Here is a 12,448-nt window from a genome sequence, read left to right on the forward strand (position 1 = left end):
TTTGCATTTCTCTAATGATAAGTGATATTGAGCTTTTTTTCATATGTTCATTGGCCGCATGTATGTTTTCTTTTGAAAAGTGTCTGCTCATGTCCTTTGCCTACTTTTTAATGGGGATGGCTTTTTTTCTTGTTGATTTGTTTAAGTTCCTTATATTAATAGAGCCTGGATGTGAGACTTTTGTCAGATGCATAGTTTGCAAAAACTTTCTCCCATTTTGTAGGCTGTTTACTCTGTTGACAGTTTCTTAACTATGTAGAAGCTCCTACATTTAATTAGATCCCATTTGTCAATTTTTGCTTTTGTTACAATTGCTTTTAGTGAGAAAGACTAATTTTGTGTGAAGAGTACATGCATAAGTGGAAATGAACCCAAAGATGTACAGCAAACTGCTGAGAAATGGGAAGGGTATGAACTAAGGCAGTAAGCAGGCATAGAACAATCTGACATATAAAATAAATAGGGCACAACAGTTGCTTTGATGGAGTGGTGAAAGAGATAGGAGGTGAGAAAGGGCATAAGCAAGATTTGATCATTGACTATGCGAGGGTGACAAGGAAAAAGAGGGGCTGACCTACATCAGCAATTCCTGCTTCTGGCATAGAGATGGTATCACTTCTGTTGCGAAGACTACAGGGACAGCAGGCAGCATGCTGTATATATTTCTAGCATGTGAAACGGAAGTAGGGCAAGGAAAAAAGTCCTTACGTTCCTACTTTTTACATGGTTCACACACATTGTAGAATAAACCCTTTGCCTGGGTCACGTAAAATTCTACCTTTTTATTATTATTATTATGCTTTAAGTTCTAGGGTACATGAGCACAGCGTGCAGGTTTGTTACATGGGTATACATGTGCCATGTTGGTTTGCTGCACCCATTAACTCATCATTTACATCAGGTATTTCTCCTAATGCTATCCCTCCCCCTGCCCCCCAACCCACAACAGGCCCCCATGTGTGATGTTTCCTGCCCTGTGTCAAGGTTTTATGTCCTTGTGATAGTCTGCTCAGAATGATGGTTAACAGGTGAACCAGCCGCCTCGGCCTCCCAAAGTGCTGGGATTATAGGTGTGGGCCACCGCGCCAGGCCTGTAGTTTTTTTTATATTTCAGTATTAGGTGCATATCTTTCAAAATAAATAAACATAAAAAGCCAGGCTTTTCCAACTGCGTCCTACACATTCTGCAAGATATTAATCATGTGTCAAAAATAAAAAGTGTTGTGTTCAAGTACGTTTGGGAAACATTGCTATTATATTATTTTCTTCTTGGAGAACCATAGAAAAACTTGAGAGGTTGGCGGGTTGGCGCAAACCAAGACCAAAACTGAACTGCAATCACTACCAAACCCCCACGAGTTTGCCCCTCCCCGCTTGCTAGCCTCAGTCCAGATTCTCCGGAAAAAGAAATCAGTCATACGGGCTGTCGAAATGACGTACTTCCCGCGCGCCGCGAGGTCCTGATGCCAAGGGGCCAGTCGCGAGGTAAAGGAGGGGTCTCTGAAGTGGGCGTGGCGTCGCTGGAGGCTACTCAGGCGCGGGACTCGTTCTCGAGGCGGGAGCTGAGGTGCGGGGCGGGGCCTCCTGCCCGGCGCCGGCCTGTGGGGAGGAGGGGCGGGGCACAGTCTCTTAACCGTGCAGCCCGCCCCTGACGCCGCCGGTAACTGCGAGAGTCGGGGTCGGTGCGGTTTGCTAAGTGGTCGGTTCCTGGAGCTGCGGTCTTCTGCTAGCCTGATCCGCAGCTTCAGCCTCCGCCGCCTCCTCAGCCCTCGGCGCCGCCGCTGGCGCCGCCGCCTGACCCGCAGGCCGCCGCGGGCCGCAGAGCCCATGAGGGCGCGGGCACCGCCGCCGCCTCCGCGGCGTCGCCGTCGTCCCGGAGCGCCCCGAGCTGGCGCGGGCATGGCCGTGGCATGAGCGTGGAGCCGCCGCCGGAGCTGGAGGAGAAGGCGGCGTCGGAGCCCGAGGCGGGAGCCATGCCGGAGAAGCGCGCGGGCGCGCAGGCCGCGGGGAGCACCTGGGTGAGCGTGGGCGCGGGGCCTGGCTGCCTGAATCCCAGGGAGGCTGGGTGGGGGCACCCAGGGCCCGCGAGCCCGCCGCTCCGGGCAGGGGCTTCGGCTCTTGGAAAGTCGGTCCTTTTCTGGGGGGGAGGCGAATTCATCACGAATACAGGTTTTTCCTAGTGACTGCTCATCGCAGACAAAACTTTACAGGATTTGGTTATTGTTTCAAAAGGCGCTAGACATGGGACAGTGAATATAAGTAGTAATTTGGTTATTTCGGAGTTCTCCGTCCCTGTAACAGTTGGATCGGAGTTTTCCGTCCCTGTAACAGTTGGTAACAGTTTTCCTGGCGCAGTTTCTCTCCAAGTCTACATGGAAAACAGGTAGGGAGCATTTGAATCAGACCGTCGACGGGGAAGTTGGCGGCAGATGCCGGGCAGCGCCTTGCTGCTCCTTCCGTGTTCTCCCGGCGTCGGAGGGGCGGTCCTAGCGATGGGGAGCAGAGTTTCCAGGGGCGTTGCTGGGGACCAGCCGAGGAGCAAGTTAGGCCGGCCTCTTTCTCCAGTTTTACTTTTGCTTGAGGTCGAGATGGCTTCTGACAATAATACAGAAGCAATTGAGCCCTGACTTAACTGGCCTGGTTTCGGCAGAACAGGCCTTGTCTGTGTCAGTGGTTTCATATGGTGGAATATTAAGCCTAGAGGGTTTGTCGTTTCTTCAAGGCCTAAGTTTAAAAAGGATTTTTTTTTTTGGTCTTAGGACCTGAAATATAGAGAATGTTACAGTGAATAGAAACTGACACAATGGGAAAGTTTTTCCAAAGAAAAGTAGAAATTTTATGGAAATTAAATACATGTTTTTGGCTTTAGATTTTTAGCTTACATATCTGATTTTGTGTTTAGTTGAAGAATGCTAAGTGTTTACATGAACGTATTTGGGGATGTAAATCCCTATTAGTAGGTTGGGAGGGCAGCTGAAGCAGAAGGAGCAGTAGGTAGAAGGGATCCGGCAGAGCTGGTTTTTAGTCCTGGTTTTGCCTGAACAGTGCGCACTCTGGACAGGGTATTGAAACAGCCTTGCCCCTCAGTGCCTCCTCTGTAAAATGAGGACTTAGTTGAAGTCCCCTCCCAGCCCAAGTGACTCCCTATTTTGAAAAGCATTTCAAAGTTAAGATCGCTGTAATATGAGAAGCTTGTCTTGTCGAGGGAGAGAAATTCTGTATAATTGCTTGCTCTCATTTTGATTCGCGTTAAGTAGACTTGTCCTCTTCCTGCTTGCTACACAAAACTAAAGCACCAGTTCCTCCTCCTGTCTCATGAATTGATGGACAGTAATTACTAACCAGTGGCCCAGCTAGTAACCTGCGAGGTAGCTTCCTTCATCCCTTCCCATACTTACAACAATCAGAAAGTCTAGCTAAGTTTATTAGATACAGATTTTAGGTTTTTATCCTCTCCTATGCATTCTTATGCTCAGAATTTCCTCAGCATTTTTGACCCAGACTTTCACTATCTCTTTCAAGACCCTTGCTCACCCCAGCGTCAGTCCACCTTGCACGTGGCTGAGTAGTGTGTTCTAGCATGTAAAGATGATCATTACTGCTGTCCTTAATTTTTTTCATTGGCTCCTTATGGCTTACAGAATAAAAAATAAATTGGCAGGTTGAAGCATTATTAGTATAGTGATTAGACGAGCATGCTTGAAATCCCAGTTTCCACAGTTCGATAAGTTAACGTAACTCCTGATTAATAATGGCATTTACCTCAGAGGGTTGTGAGGGTTGCTGCAACTTGGCATCTAGTAAGCCCCTTAATACATACTAATGTTGTTAGTATTTTGTAATATTCTTTGCATGTATGATTGAATGATCACAATCTATAGGTGATCTGACCGTGATAAAAGTAGTTGTCTCCCATTTCCTAGTGTTGACAGGAACTAGACCCCAACCTAGAAATTAAAGTTGCTAAATTTATGTGCTTAAGAGCAGAAACTTGTGAGGGATGTTTACTCAAAGAAACCTAGACTCAGTTTATTCCCCAGTTCTTTCTCCGTTGGATCCTGATGGTAACCTAATTTTGGGCACAGGTAGATTCCTGCCTGGTCTTTCCTCCTCTCTGAGAACGCATGGAGTTGATGTTAATTGTGATGAATACTGAGTTTTCTTGGTGTTTGCTGTAGATAGTGGGAAGGCTAGCATGAGCAGGTAGCAGTGTTTTTCTGAGTGTGTGGACGTTGGGAGAACAGTGAATGCTTTTAATCATATATGTTTGTGTCATATGCTAGTACCCCTGAATTATGTATTTTTCCTGTTTGCAGTTTCTGATGTCACCTCCGGGTGCTGTGTCCTATAGCCCCTATATGAATTGATTTCATTGTAATGTGTTGGAATGTCCTTACAGCTTGGTTTCAATGACACTCATGATTTCAGGTTCTTAGATGCTACTAGTAATCACAGGGAAGATTGTCCAGTTGATAACTTTTTTCTTTTTTGTTTTCTGTGTTTTTTTTTGAGATAGGATCTTGCTGTCATCCAGGCTGCAATGGCCAGTCATGGCTCACTGCAGCCTTAAATTCTTGGGCTCAAGCAGTCCTCTCACCTCAGCCTCCTGAGTAGCTGGGACAACAGATATGTGCTACCATGCCTGGCTTTTTTTTTTTTTTTTTTTTAATTTATTTTTTGTAGAGATGGAGTCTTCCTCTGTTTCCCAAGCTGGTCTCAAACTCCTGGGCTCAAATGATCCTCCTGTCTCAGCCTCCCAGTGTTGGGATTATAGGTTAGAGCCATGATGCTTGGCCTGACAACTTTTTTCTACCTTATTTGGCAAAGAGATATATTGACCAGAAAAAGATACTGGCAGAGAGATGTCATAATCTGAAAAATAAAAGAGAATCAAGTATTTACTCCAAGAGATCATTTCCTTCTAGAAAAGGGAGGTGTGTCGCCGGGCACGGTGGCTCACACCTGTAATCCCAGCACTTTGGGAGGCCGACGTGGGCGGATCACAAGGTCAAGAGATCAAGACCATCCTGGCCAACATGGTGAAATCCTGTCTCTATAAAAATACAAAAGTTAGCTGGGCATGGTGGCAGGCGCCTGTAGTCCCAGCTACTCAGGAGGCTGAGGCAGGAGAATCGCTTGAACCTGGGAGGCAGAGGTTGCAGTGAGCCGAGATCGTGCCACTGCACTCCAGCCTGGCGACAGACTGCACTCCAGCCTGGCGACAGAGCGAGACTCCATCTCCAAAAAAAAAAAAAAAGGAGGTGTGTGTTAGCTGTTTGCGTTGCTGTAAAGGAATACCTGAGAATACCTGAGACTGGGGAATTTATCAAGAAAAGTGGTTCTTTAGGCTGTACAGGAAGCTTAGCACCAGCATCTGCTTCTGATGAGGGCCTCAGAAAGCTTGCGATCAGGACAGAAGGCGAAGGGGAAGCAGCTTATCACGTGTGGGGGAGGGAGCAAGAGAGAGAGGGGAGGAGGTGCCAGGCTCCTTTTAGCAATGAGATCTTGGCCGCGTGCGGTGGATCACTTAAGGTCAGCAGTCGGAGACCAGCGTGGCCAACATAGTGAAACCCCGTCTCTACTAAAAATACAAAAATTAGCCGGGTGTGGTGGTGCATGCCTGTAGTCCTAGCTACCTGGGAGGCTGAGACAGGAGAATTGTTTGAAACTGGGAGGCGCCACTGCACTCCACCCTGGGTGACAGAGTGAGACTCTGTCTCAAAAACAAACAACAAACAAAACCAATCAGATCTTGTGGTAACTAATGGAGCGAGGACTCACTCATTACTGTGAGAAGGACACCAAACAACTGAGAAGAGATGAGCACCCATGACCCAAACAGCTGCCACTAGGCCCCACCTCCAACACTGGGGGTCACATTTCAACATGAGATTTGGAGGAGACAGATATCCAAATGCTATCTGCCTTAAAAACAAATTGGGTAGTTTGGTTTTCTATTCTGTGGAAGAATTTGTGTAAGATTGGTAGTACAGTTCTAGAACTTTATAGTTCTTGGCCTTTTGGAGATTAATTCTAGAACAGCGTAGGTTTTCTGTTTGATTTTTAGTTCTGTCAGTTTCAGTAAGTTGTGTTTTGTTGGGAATTTGCCCATTTTATCTAAAATGTCAAATGTCAAATTAGTTGGCATAAAGTTGTGAATAATGACCTCGTAGGCTCTTTTCACCTTCTGTAGGGATTCTTGGTGTGCATTTCCTTTTTTTTTTTTTTTTTTTTTTTTTGAGATGGAGTTTCACTGTTGTTGCCCAGGCTGGAGTGCAATGGTGTGATCTTGGCTCACTACAGCCTCTGCCTGCCGGGTTCAAGTGATTCTCCTGCCTCAGCCTCCCATGTAGCTGGGATTACAGGCATGTGCCACCATGCCCGGATAATTTTGTATTTTTAGTAGAGATGGGGTTGCACCATGTTGGCCAGGCTGGTCTTGAACTCCTGACCTCGGGCGATCCACCTGCCTTGGCCTCCCAAAGTGCTGGAATTACAGGCGTGAGCCACTGCGCCTGGCCCTTTTTTTTTTTTTTTTTTTTTCTTTTTTAAGAGGTGAGGCCTCACTCTGTCATCCAGGCTGGAGTGCAGTGGCTCACAATCATAGCTTGCTGTAACCTTAAACTCCTGGGTTGAAATGATCCTCCTGCCTCAGCCTCCCTAGTAGCAAGGACTATAGGCATGTGGCACTATGCCTGGCTAGTTTTTAAATTTTTTTGTAGAGATTGGGTCTCACTGTGTTGTCCAGGCTTGTCTTGAACTCCTGGCCTCAAGTAATCCTCCAGCCTCAGCCTCTCAGAGTGCTGGGATTATAGGCATGAACCACCATGCCTGGCTGGTACTCTGCATTGATAACTTGTGCTTTGTCTTTCAAAAAATATTTAATTTTGTAGGATCTTCTGGATAAATATTCACAAATATTGCATGTGTTGATAATTTTACATCTTATTTTGATGTTAAATGAACTAGAATATCCAGGAAAGTATTCAATGGTAATGGTAAAAGTGCATACAACCTCCTCTACATAACAGGAATACATTAATTTTTTCTTACTGTTAGGTATCCTTTTGGCTGTATACACGTAAACGTGCTTTATTACCCTATGGAAGCATTTTTGAAATTTCTCAGTTTCAGCTGGACGCGGTGGCTTACGCCTATAATCCCAGCACTTTTGGAGGCTGAGGCAGGCGGATCACGAGGTCAGGAGATTGAGACCATCCTGGCTAACGCGGTGAAACCCCGTCTCTACTAAAAATACAAAAAATTAGCCAGGCGTGGTTGTGGGTGCCTGTAGTCCCAGCTACTTGGGAGGCTGAGTCAGGAGAATGGCGTGAATCTGGGAGGTGGACCACGCTTGCAGTGAGCGGAGATCGTGCCACTGCACTCCAGCCTGGGCGACAGAGCGAGACTATTTCTCAAAAAAAAAAAAAAAAAAAGAAATTTCTCAGTTTCTTACATGTGTTCTCTCTTCCCCTTTCCCTCTTCCCTTCCTCCAGTTCAGCATGTCATAGAACTTTCACAAGTGGTTATGAAATCTTAGATATGCTATGGAGAAAGAGGTTATGGCATAGCAAGAGCATTATTCTGTGAGAATTGGAGAGAAATCTATTCTTAATGTGTATTTATTTATTTATTTATTTATTTATTTATTTATTTTTGAGACAAGAGTCTTACTGTTTCATCCAGGCTGGAGTGCAGTGGTGTGATTATGGCTCAGTGCACCCGGGGACTCCAGGGCTCAAGTGATCTTCCTGCCTCAGCCTCCTGGTAGCTGGGACTACACATACGTCCCATCATGCCTGGCTAATTTTTAAATTTTTATTTGTAGAGATGTGCTCTTGCTTTGTTGTCCAGGCTGGTCTCGAACTCCTGGCTTCAAAGAATCCTCCTGCCTTGGCCTCCCAAAGCATTGGGATTGCAGATGTGAGCCACCGTGCCCAGCATTAGTCTGACTTTTTTATAGTTAGCTTTGTATTTGCTTGTCTTTTTTAAACAACCTTATTCAGTTTAATTGACATAAAATAAACTGTATGTGTTTGGAGTGCACAGTTTTGTGTTGTGACATGTCTATACACCTGTGAAACCATTATCATAATCAAGATAGTAAACATATTCATCACCCTCAAATGTTTCTTTTTACCTCCCTCTACACCTCCATTTCCAGGCGATAATTTATCTACTCTGTCACTATATATTGGCTTGAATTTTCTTCCTTTTATTTATTTTTTATTTTTTTTTATTTTTTTGAGATGGAGTTTCACTCTTGTTGCCCTGGCTGGAGTGCAGTGGCGTGATAACGGCTCACCACAACCTCCGCCTCCTGGGTTCAAGTGATTCTCCTGCCTCAGCCTCCCAAGTAGTTGGGATTACAGGCATGCGCCACCATGCCAGGCTAATTTTGTATTTTTAGTAGAGACGGAGTTTCTCCATGTTGGTCAGGCTGGTCTCAAACTCCCGACCTCAGACCATCCGCCCGCCTCGGCCTCCCAAAGTGCTGGGATTACAGGCGTGAGCCACCGCCCCCAGCTGGTTTGAATTTTCTAGCTTTTTTTGTTTGTTTGTTATTTTATAAATATAGCATATTCTCCTCTTTGGCTTTTAAAAAGTTCAGCATAAATTATTTTGAGATTTATCAGTGTTATGTAAATCGGTAGTTCATTCTTTTTAATTACTGAGTAGTAGTCCATTTGTGGATGAACCACGATTTGTACATTCCCTTGTTGATGGACTTTCGGCTTCTCACCAGTTTTTGGCTATTACAGATAAAGCTGCTGTGAACATCTGTGTGCCAATCTTTGTACAGAATACACTTTTTTAAAAGTAAATAGGAGTGAAATGGCTGGGTCATATGGTAGATGTATTTAACTTTTTAAGAAACTGTTGGCTGGGCATGGTGGCTCATGCCTATAATCCCAGCACTTTGGGAGGCCGAGGCAGGAGGATTGCCTGAGCCCAGGGATTTGAGACCAGCCTGGGCAACATGGTAAGACTCCGTCTTTAAAAAAATAATAAAATAAAATAAATTGCCAAACTAATTATTTTAAAAGTAATTGTACAGTTGTACATTGCAGCTAGCACTGTATGATAATTCTAGTTCATCCATATCCTTACCAACACCTGGCCAATTTTAGCCCTTCCAATTGGTGTTTAGTGATGTCTCATTGTTCTTTTAATTTGTGCTTCCCTATGGCTAGTGGCATTCAGTATCTTTCCATAAGTTTTTTTTTTTTCCTCCTCCGGCAGAGTCTCACTTTGGTTGCCCAGGCTGGAGTGCGGTGGCGTGATCTTGGCTCATTGCAGCCTTGACCTCCTGGGCGCAGGTAATTCTCCCACCTCAGCCTCTCGAGTAACTGGGACTACAGGCGTATGCCACCATACCCAGCTAATTTTTAAATTTTTTATAGAGATGGGGTCTTACTATGTTGCCCAGACTGGTCTTGAACTCCTGGATTCAAGTAGTCCGCCTGCCTCAGCCTCCCAAAGTGCTGGGATTACAGGTGTGAGCCATGTGCCCAACTTCCCTAAGCTTATATGTCTTCTGTATATCCCTTTTGGCAAAGTATCTGTTCTTGTCTTTTGCCTATTTTTTGTTGTTGTTGTTGGTTGGTTGTTTTCTTGTAATTGAGTTTTGAGAGTTCGTTATATATTTGGGATGCAAGTCCCTCGTCAAATGATTTGCAAATACATTCTCTCTAGGCCGTGGTCCATCTTTTCATTCTCTCAGCAGTGTCTTGAAGAACAGGAATTTTAAACTTTGATGAAATTTATCAATTTGCTCTTTTATAGATCAGGGTTTTGGTTTCATATTTAAGAAATTGTTGCCTAATCCCAAATCATAGGAATTTCCTTCTATTTTTTCTTTTTTTTTAGACGGAGTCTCTTTCTCTGTCGCCCAGGCTGGAGTGTAGTGGCACAATCTCTGCCCACTGCAATCTCCGGCTCACTGCAATCTCTGCCTCCCAGGTTCCAGCGATTCTCCTGCCTCAGCCTCCCGAGTAGCTGGGACTACAGGCATCTGCCACCACGCCTGGCTAATTTTTTGTATTTTTAGTAGAGTTGCAGTTTTAGTAGAGGTGGGGTTTCACCGCGCTAGCCAGGATGGTCTCAATCTCCTGACCTCGTGATCCACCTGCCTCGGCCTACCAAAGTGCTGGGATTACAGGCATGAGTTCAGTCTCCTGACCTTAATATCCATCCACCTCAGCCTCCCAAAGTCTGGGATTACAGGCGTGAGTCATTGTGCTTGGCCTTCCTTCTGTGTTTATGGAAGCTTTATAGTTTTAGATTTTACAATTGGGTTTGTGTTTAATTTTGATTACATTTTTATATGGTGCAAAATAAGGATGGAAATTATTTGTTTATGAACAGTTGTTCATTTGCTGAAAAATATGTTTTTATTCATTGAATAGCTTTTACATCTTTTTTTTTTTTTTTTTTTTTGAGATGGCGTCTTGTCCCATCGCCCATGCTAGAGTGCAGTGGCGCAATCTCGGCTTACCACAACCTCCACTTCCCAGGTTCAAGCGATTCTTCTGCCTCAGCCTCCTGAGTAGCTGGGATTACAGGCGCATGCCACCACACCTGGCTAATTTTTGTATTTTTAATAGAGACAGGGTTTTACCATGTTGGCCAGGCTGGTCTCGAACTCCTGACCTCGTTATCCACCCGTCTTGGCCTCCCAGAGTGCTGGGATTATGGGTGTGAGCCACCGTGCCTGGTCTACTTTTGCATCTTTGTCAAAAATCAATTGTCCGTATATTAGTCAGTCTCTGAACTCTTTATTCTGTTCCTTTGATCTATTTGTCTTTACATCAGTACCCTGCAGTCTTGATTACTGGAGGTTCATAAGACTTGAAAACTAACAGTCCCCCAATCTTGTTATTTTTTAAAGTCGTTTTAGTGATTCTGGGTCTTTGCATTTTAGAATTAGCCTGGCAATTTCCACAAGAAAGCCTTTTGGGATTGTTATTGGTATTCTTTTTCCGTGAAGATCTGTTTGGAAAGAATTGATCAAGTCTTCTGATGCATGAATGTAGTATCTCTCCATTTATTTTAGATCTGTAATTTCAGCTGAGTTTTGTAGTTTTCAGTTGACATGTCTTTCCCATCTTTTGTCAGATTATTCCGTTTCATATTTCTTGACGTTATTGTAAATGGTATCATTACATAAATGTAATTTTTTAAAATTTAAATTCACAATTGTTTGTTGCCAGCATATAGAAATACGGTTGATTTTTTAAAAATTGTTTAATTGTGGTAAAATACACATAGCAAAGAAGTTACCATCTTAACCATTTTTAAGTGTAGACTTCAGTAGTGTAAGTATATTCACATTGTTCTGCAGCCAATTTCCAGAACTTCTTCTTCTTTCAAAACAAATTCTATACCCATGAAACAACAACTTTCCATTTTTTGCCACCCTCCCATTCCCTGACAACCACCATTCTCCTTTGTTTCTATGTGTTTGACTTACTTTAGATACCTCATATACATGGAATCATACCATATTCATCCTTATCTTTTTGTGATTGACTTATTTCATCTTGCATAATGTCCTCAAGGTTTGTCCATGTGTGCCGTGTGTCAAATTTTCCTTTTTTTTTTTTTTGAGACATGGTCTCTCTCTCTCTGTTGCTCAGGCTGGAGTGCAGTGGCATGATCACGGCTCAGTGGAGCCTCGACCTCCCCAGGCTCAGGCGGTCCTCCCACCTCAGCCTCCCGAGTAGCTGAGAGTACAGGCATACACGAGCAGGCCCAGCTAATTTTTGTATTTTTTGTAGAGCTGCAGTTTTGTCATGTTACCCAGGGTGGTCTCAAACTCCTGGGCTCAAGTGATACACCCGCCTTGGCCTCCCAAAGTGCGGGGATTACAGGCATGAGCCACCATTCCTGGCCTCTTTGCCCATTTTTAAATTGGGTCATTTGCGTTTTGTTTTATTGTTGAGTTGTAAAATTCTTTATACATATATTCTGGATATTAACTCCCTGCTATGGTGCGAATGTCTCACTTTGAAACTTAATTGCCATTGTAATAGTATTAAGAGGTGGGACTGTCAGGGCTATTGAAGAAAATGGTTAAAAAAAAATAGTAGGAACTTTAAGAAGTGATTAGGCTGTGAGGGCCCTGCCCTTAATTAATGGATTAATGCAGTGAGTTTTGTTATCCTGGTAGTAGGTTCCTTATAAAATAATGAGTTTGGCTCCCCTTTGTCTCTTTTTTGTCTTTCTGCCTTCTCCCTTGGGATAACGCAGTGAGAAGGTACTGGCCAGATGCTGTTCCCTCTCTCTTGAACTTCTCCTCCTCCAGAACTGTGAGCCAGTAAATTTCATTTCATTATAAATTACTCAGTCTGTGGTATTCTATTATAGCAGCACAAAATAGACTGAGACACTCCCTTGCAGGTAGTTGATTTGCAAATTTTCTCCCATTCCGTAGGTTACCTTTTGA

General features: G+C 44.2%; 1 protein-coding gene across 12 annotated transcripts in view; it reads left to right on the forward strand.

Annotated features, from left to right (window-relative positions):
- Positions 1–1,887: 1,887 nt before the first annotated feature.
- LOC117981763 (major facilitator superfamily domain-containing 14C) overlaps positions 1,888–12,448 on the forward strand; it is a 158,308-nt gene continuing 147,747 nt past the window's right edge. For 11 of the 12 annotated variants that reach the window (XR_010109111.1, XR_008626673.2, XR_008626674.2 and 8 more), the window contains exon 1: positions 1,888–2,018. Coding sequence is in view for 8 of the 12 variants with exons in the window: in XM_063594289.1 (XP_063450359.1) it covers positions 1,911–2,018 (108 nt within the window). In the remaining 4 variants the exon portion in view is untranslated. The remainder of the gene's footprint in view (positions 2,019–12,448) is intronic. The other variant, XM_063594287.1, reaches the window with a different exon arrangement.

Source organism: Pan paniscus, chromosome 11, assembly GCF_029289425.2.
Source record: "Pan paniscus chromosome 11, NHGRI_mPanPan1-v2.0_pri, whole genome shotgun sequence".
In the NCBI taxonomy this organism is placed as follows: domain Eukaryota; kingdom Metazoa; phylum Chordata; class Mammalia; order Primates; family Hominidae; genus Pan; species Pan paniscus.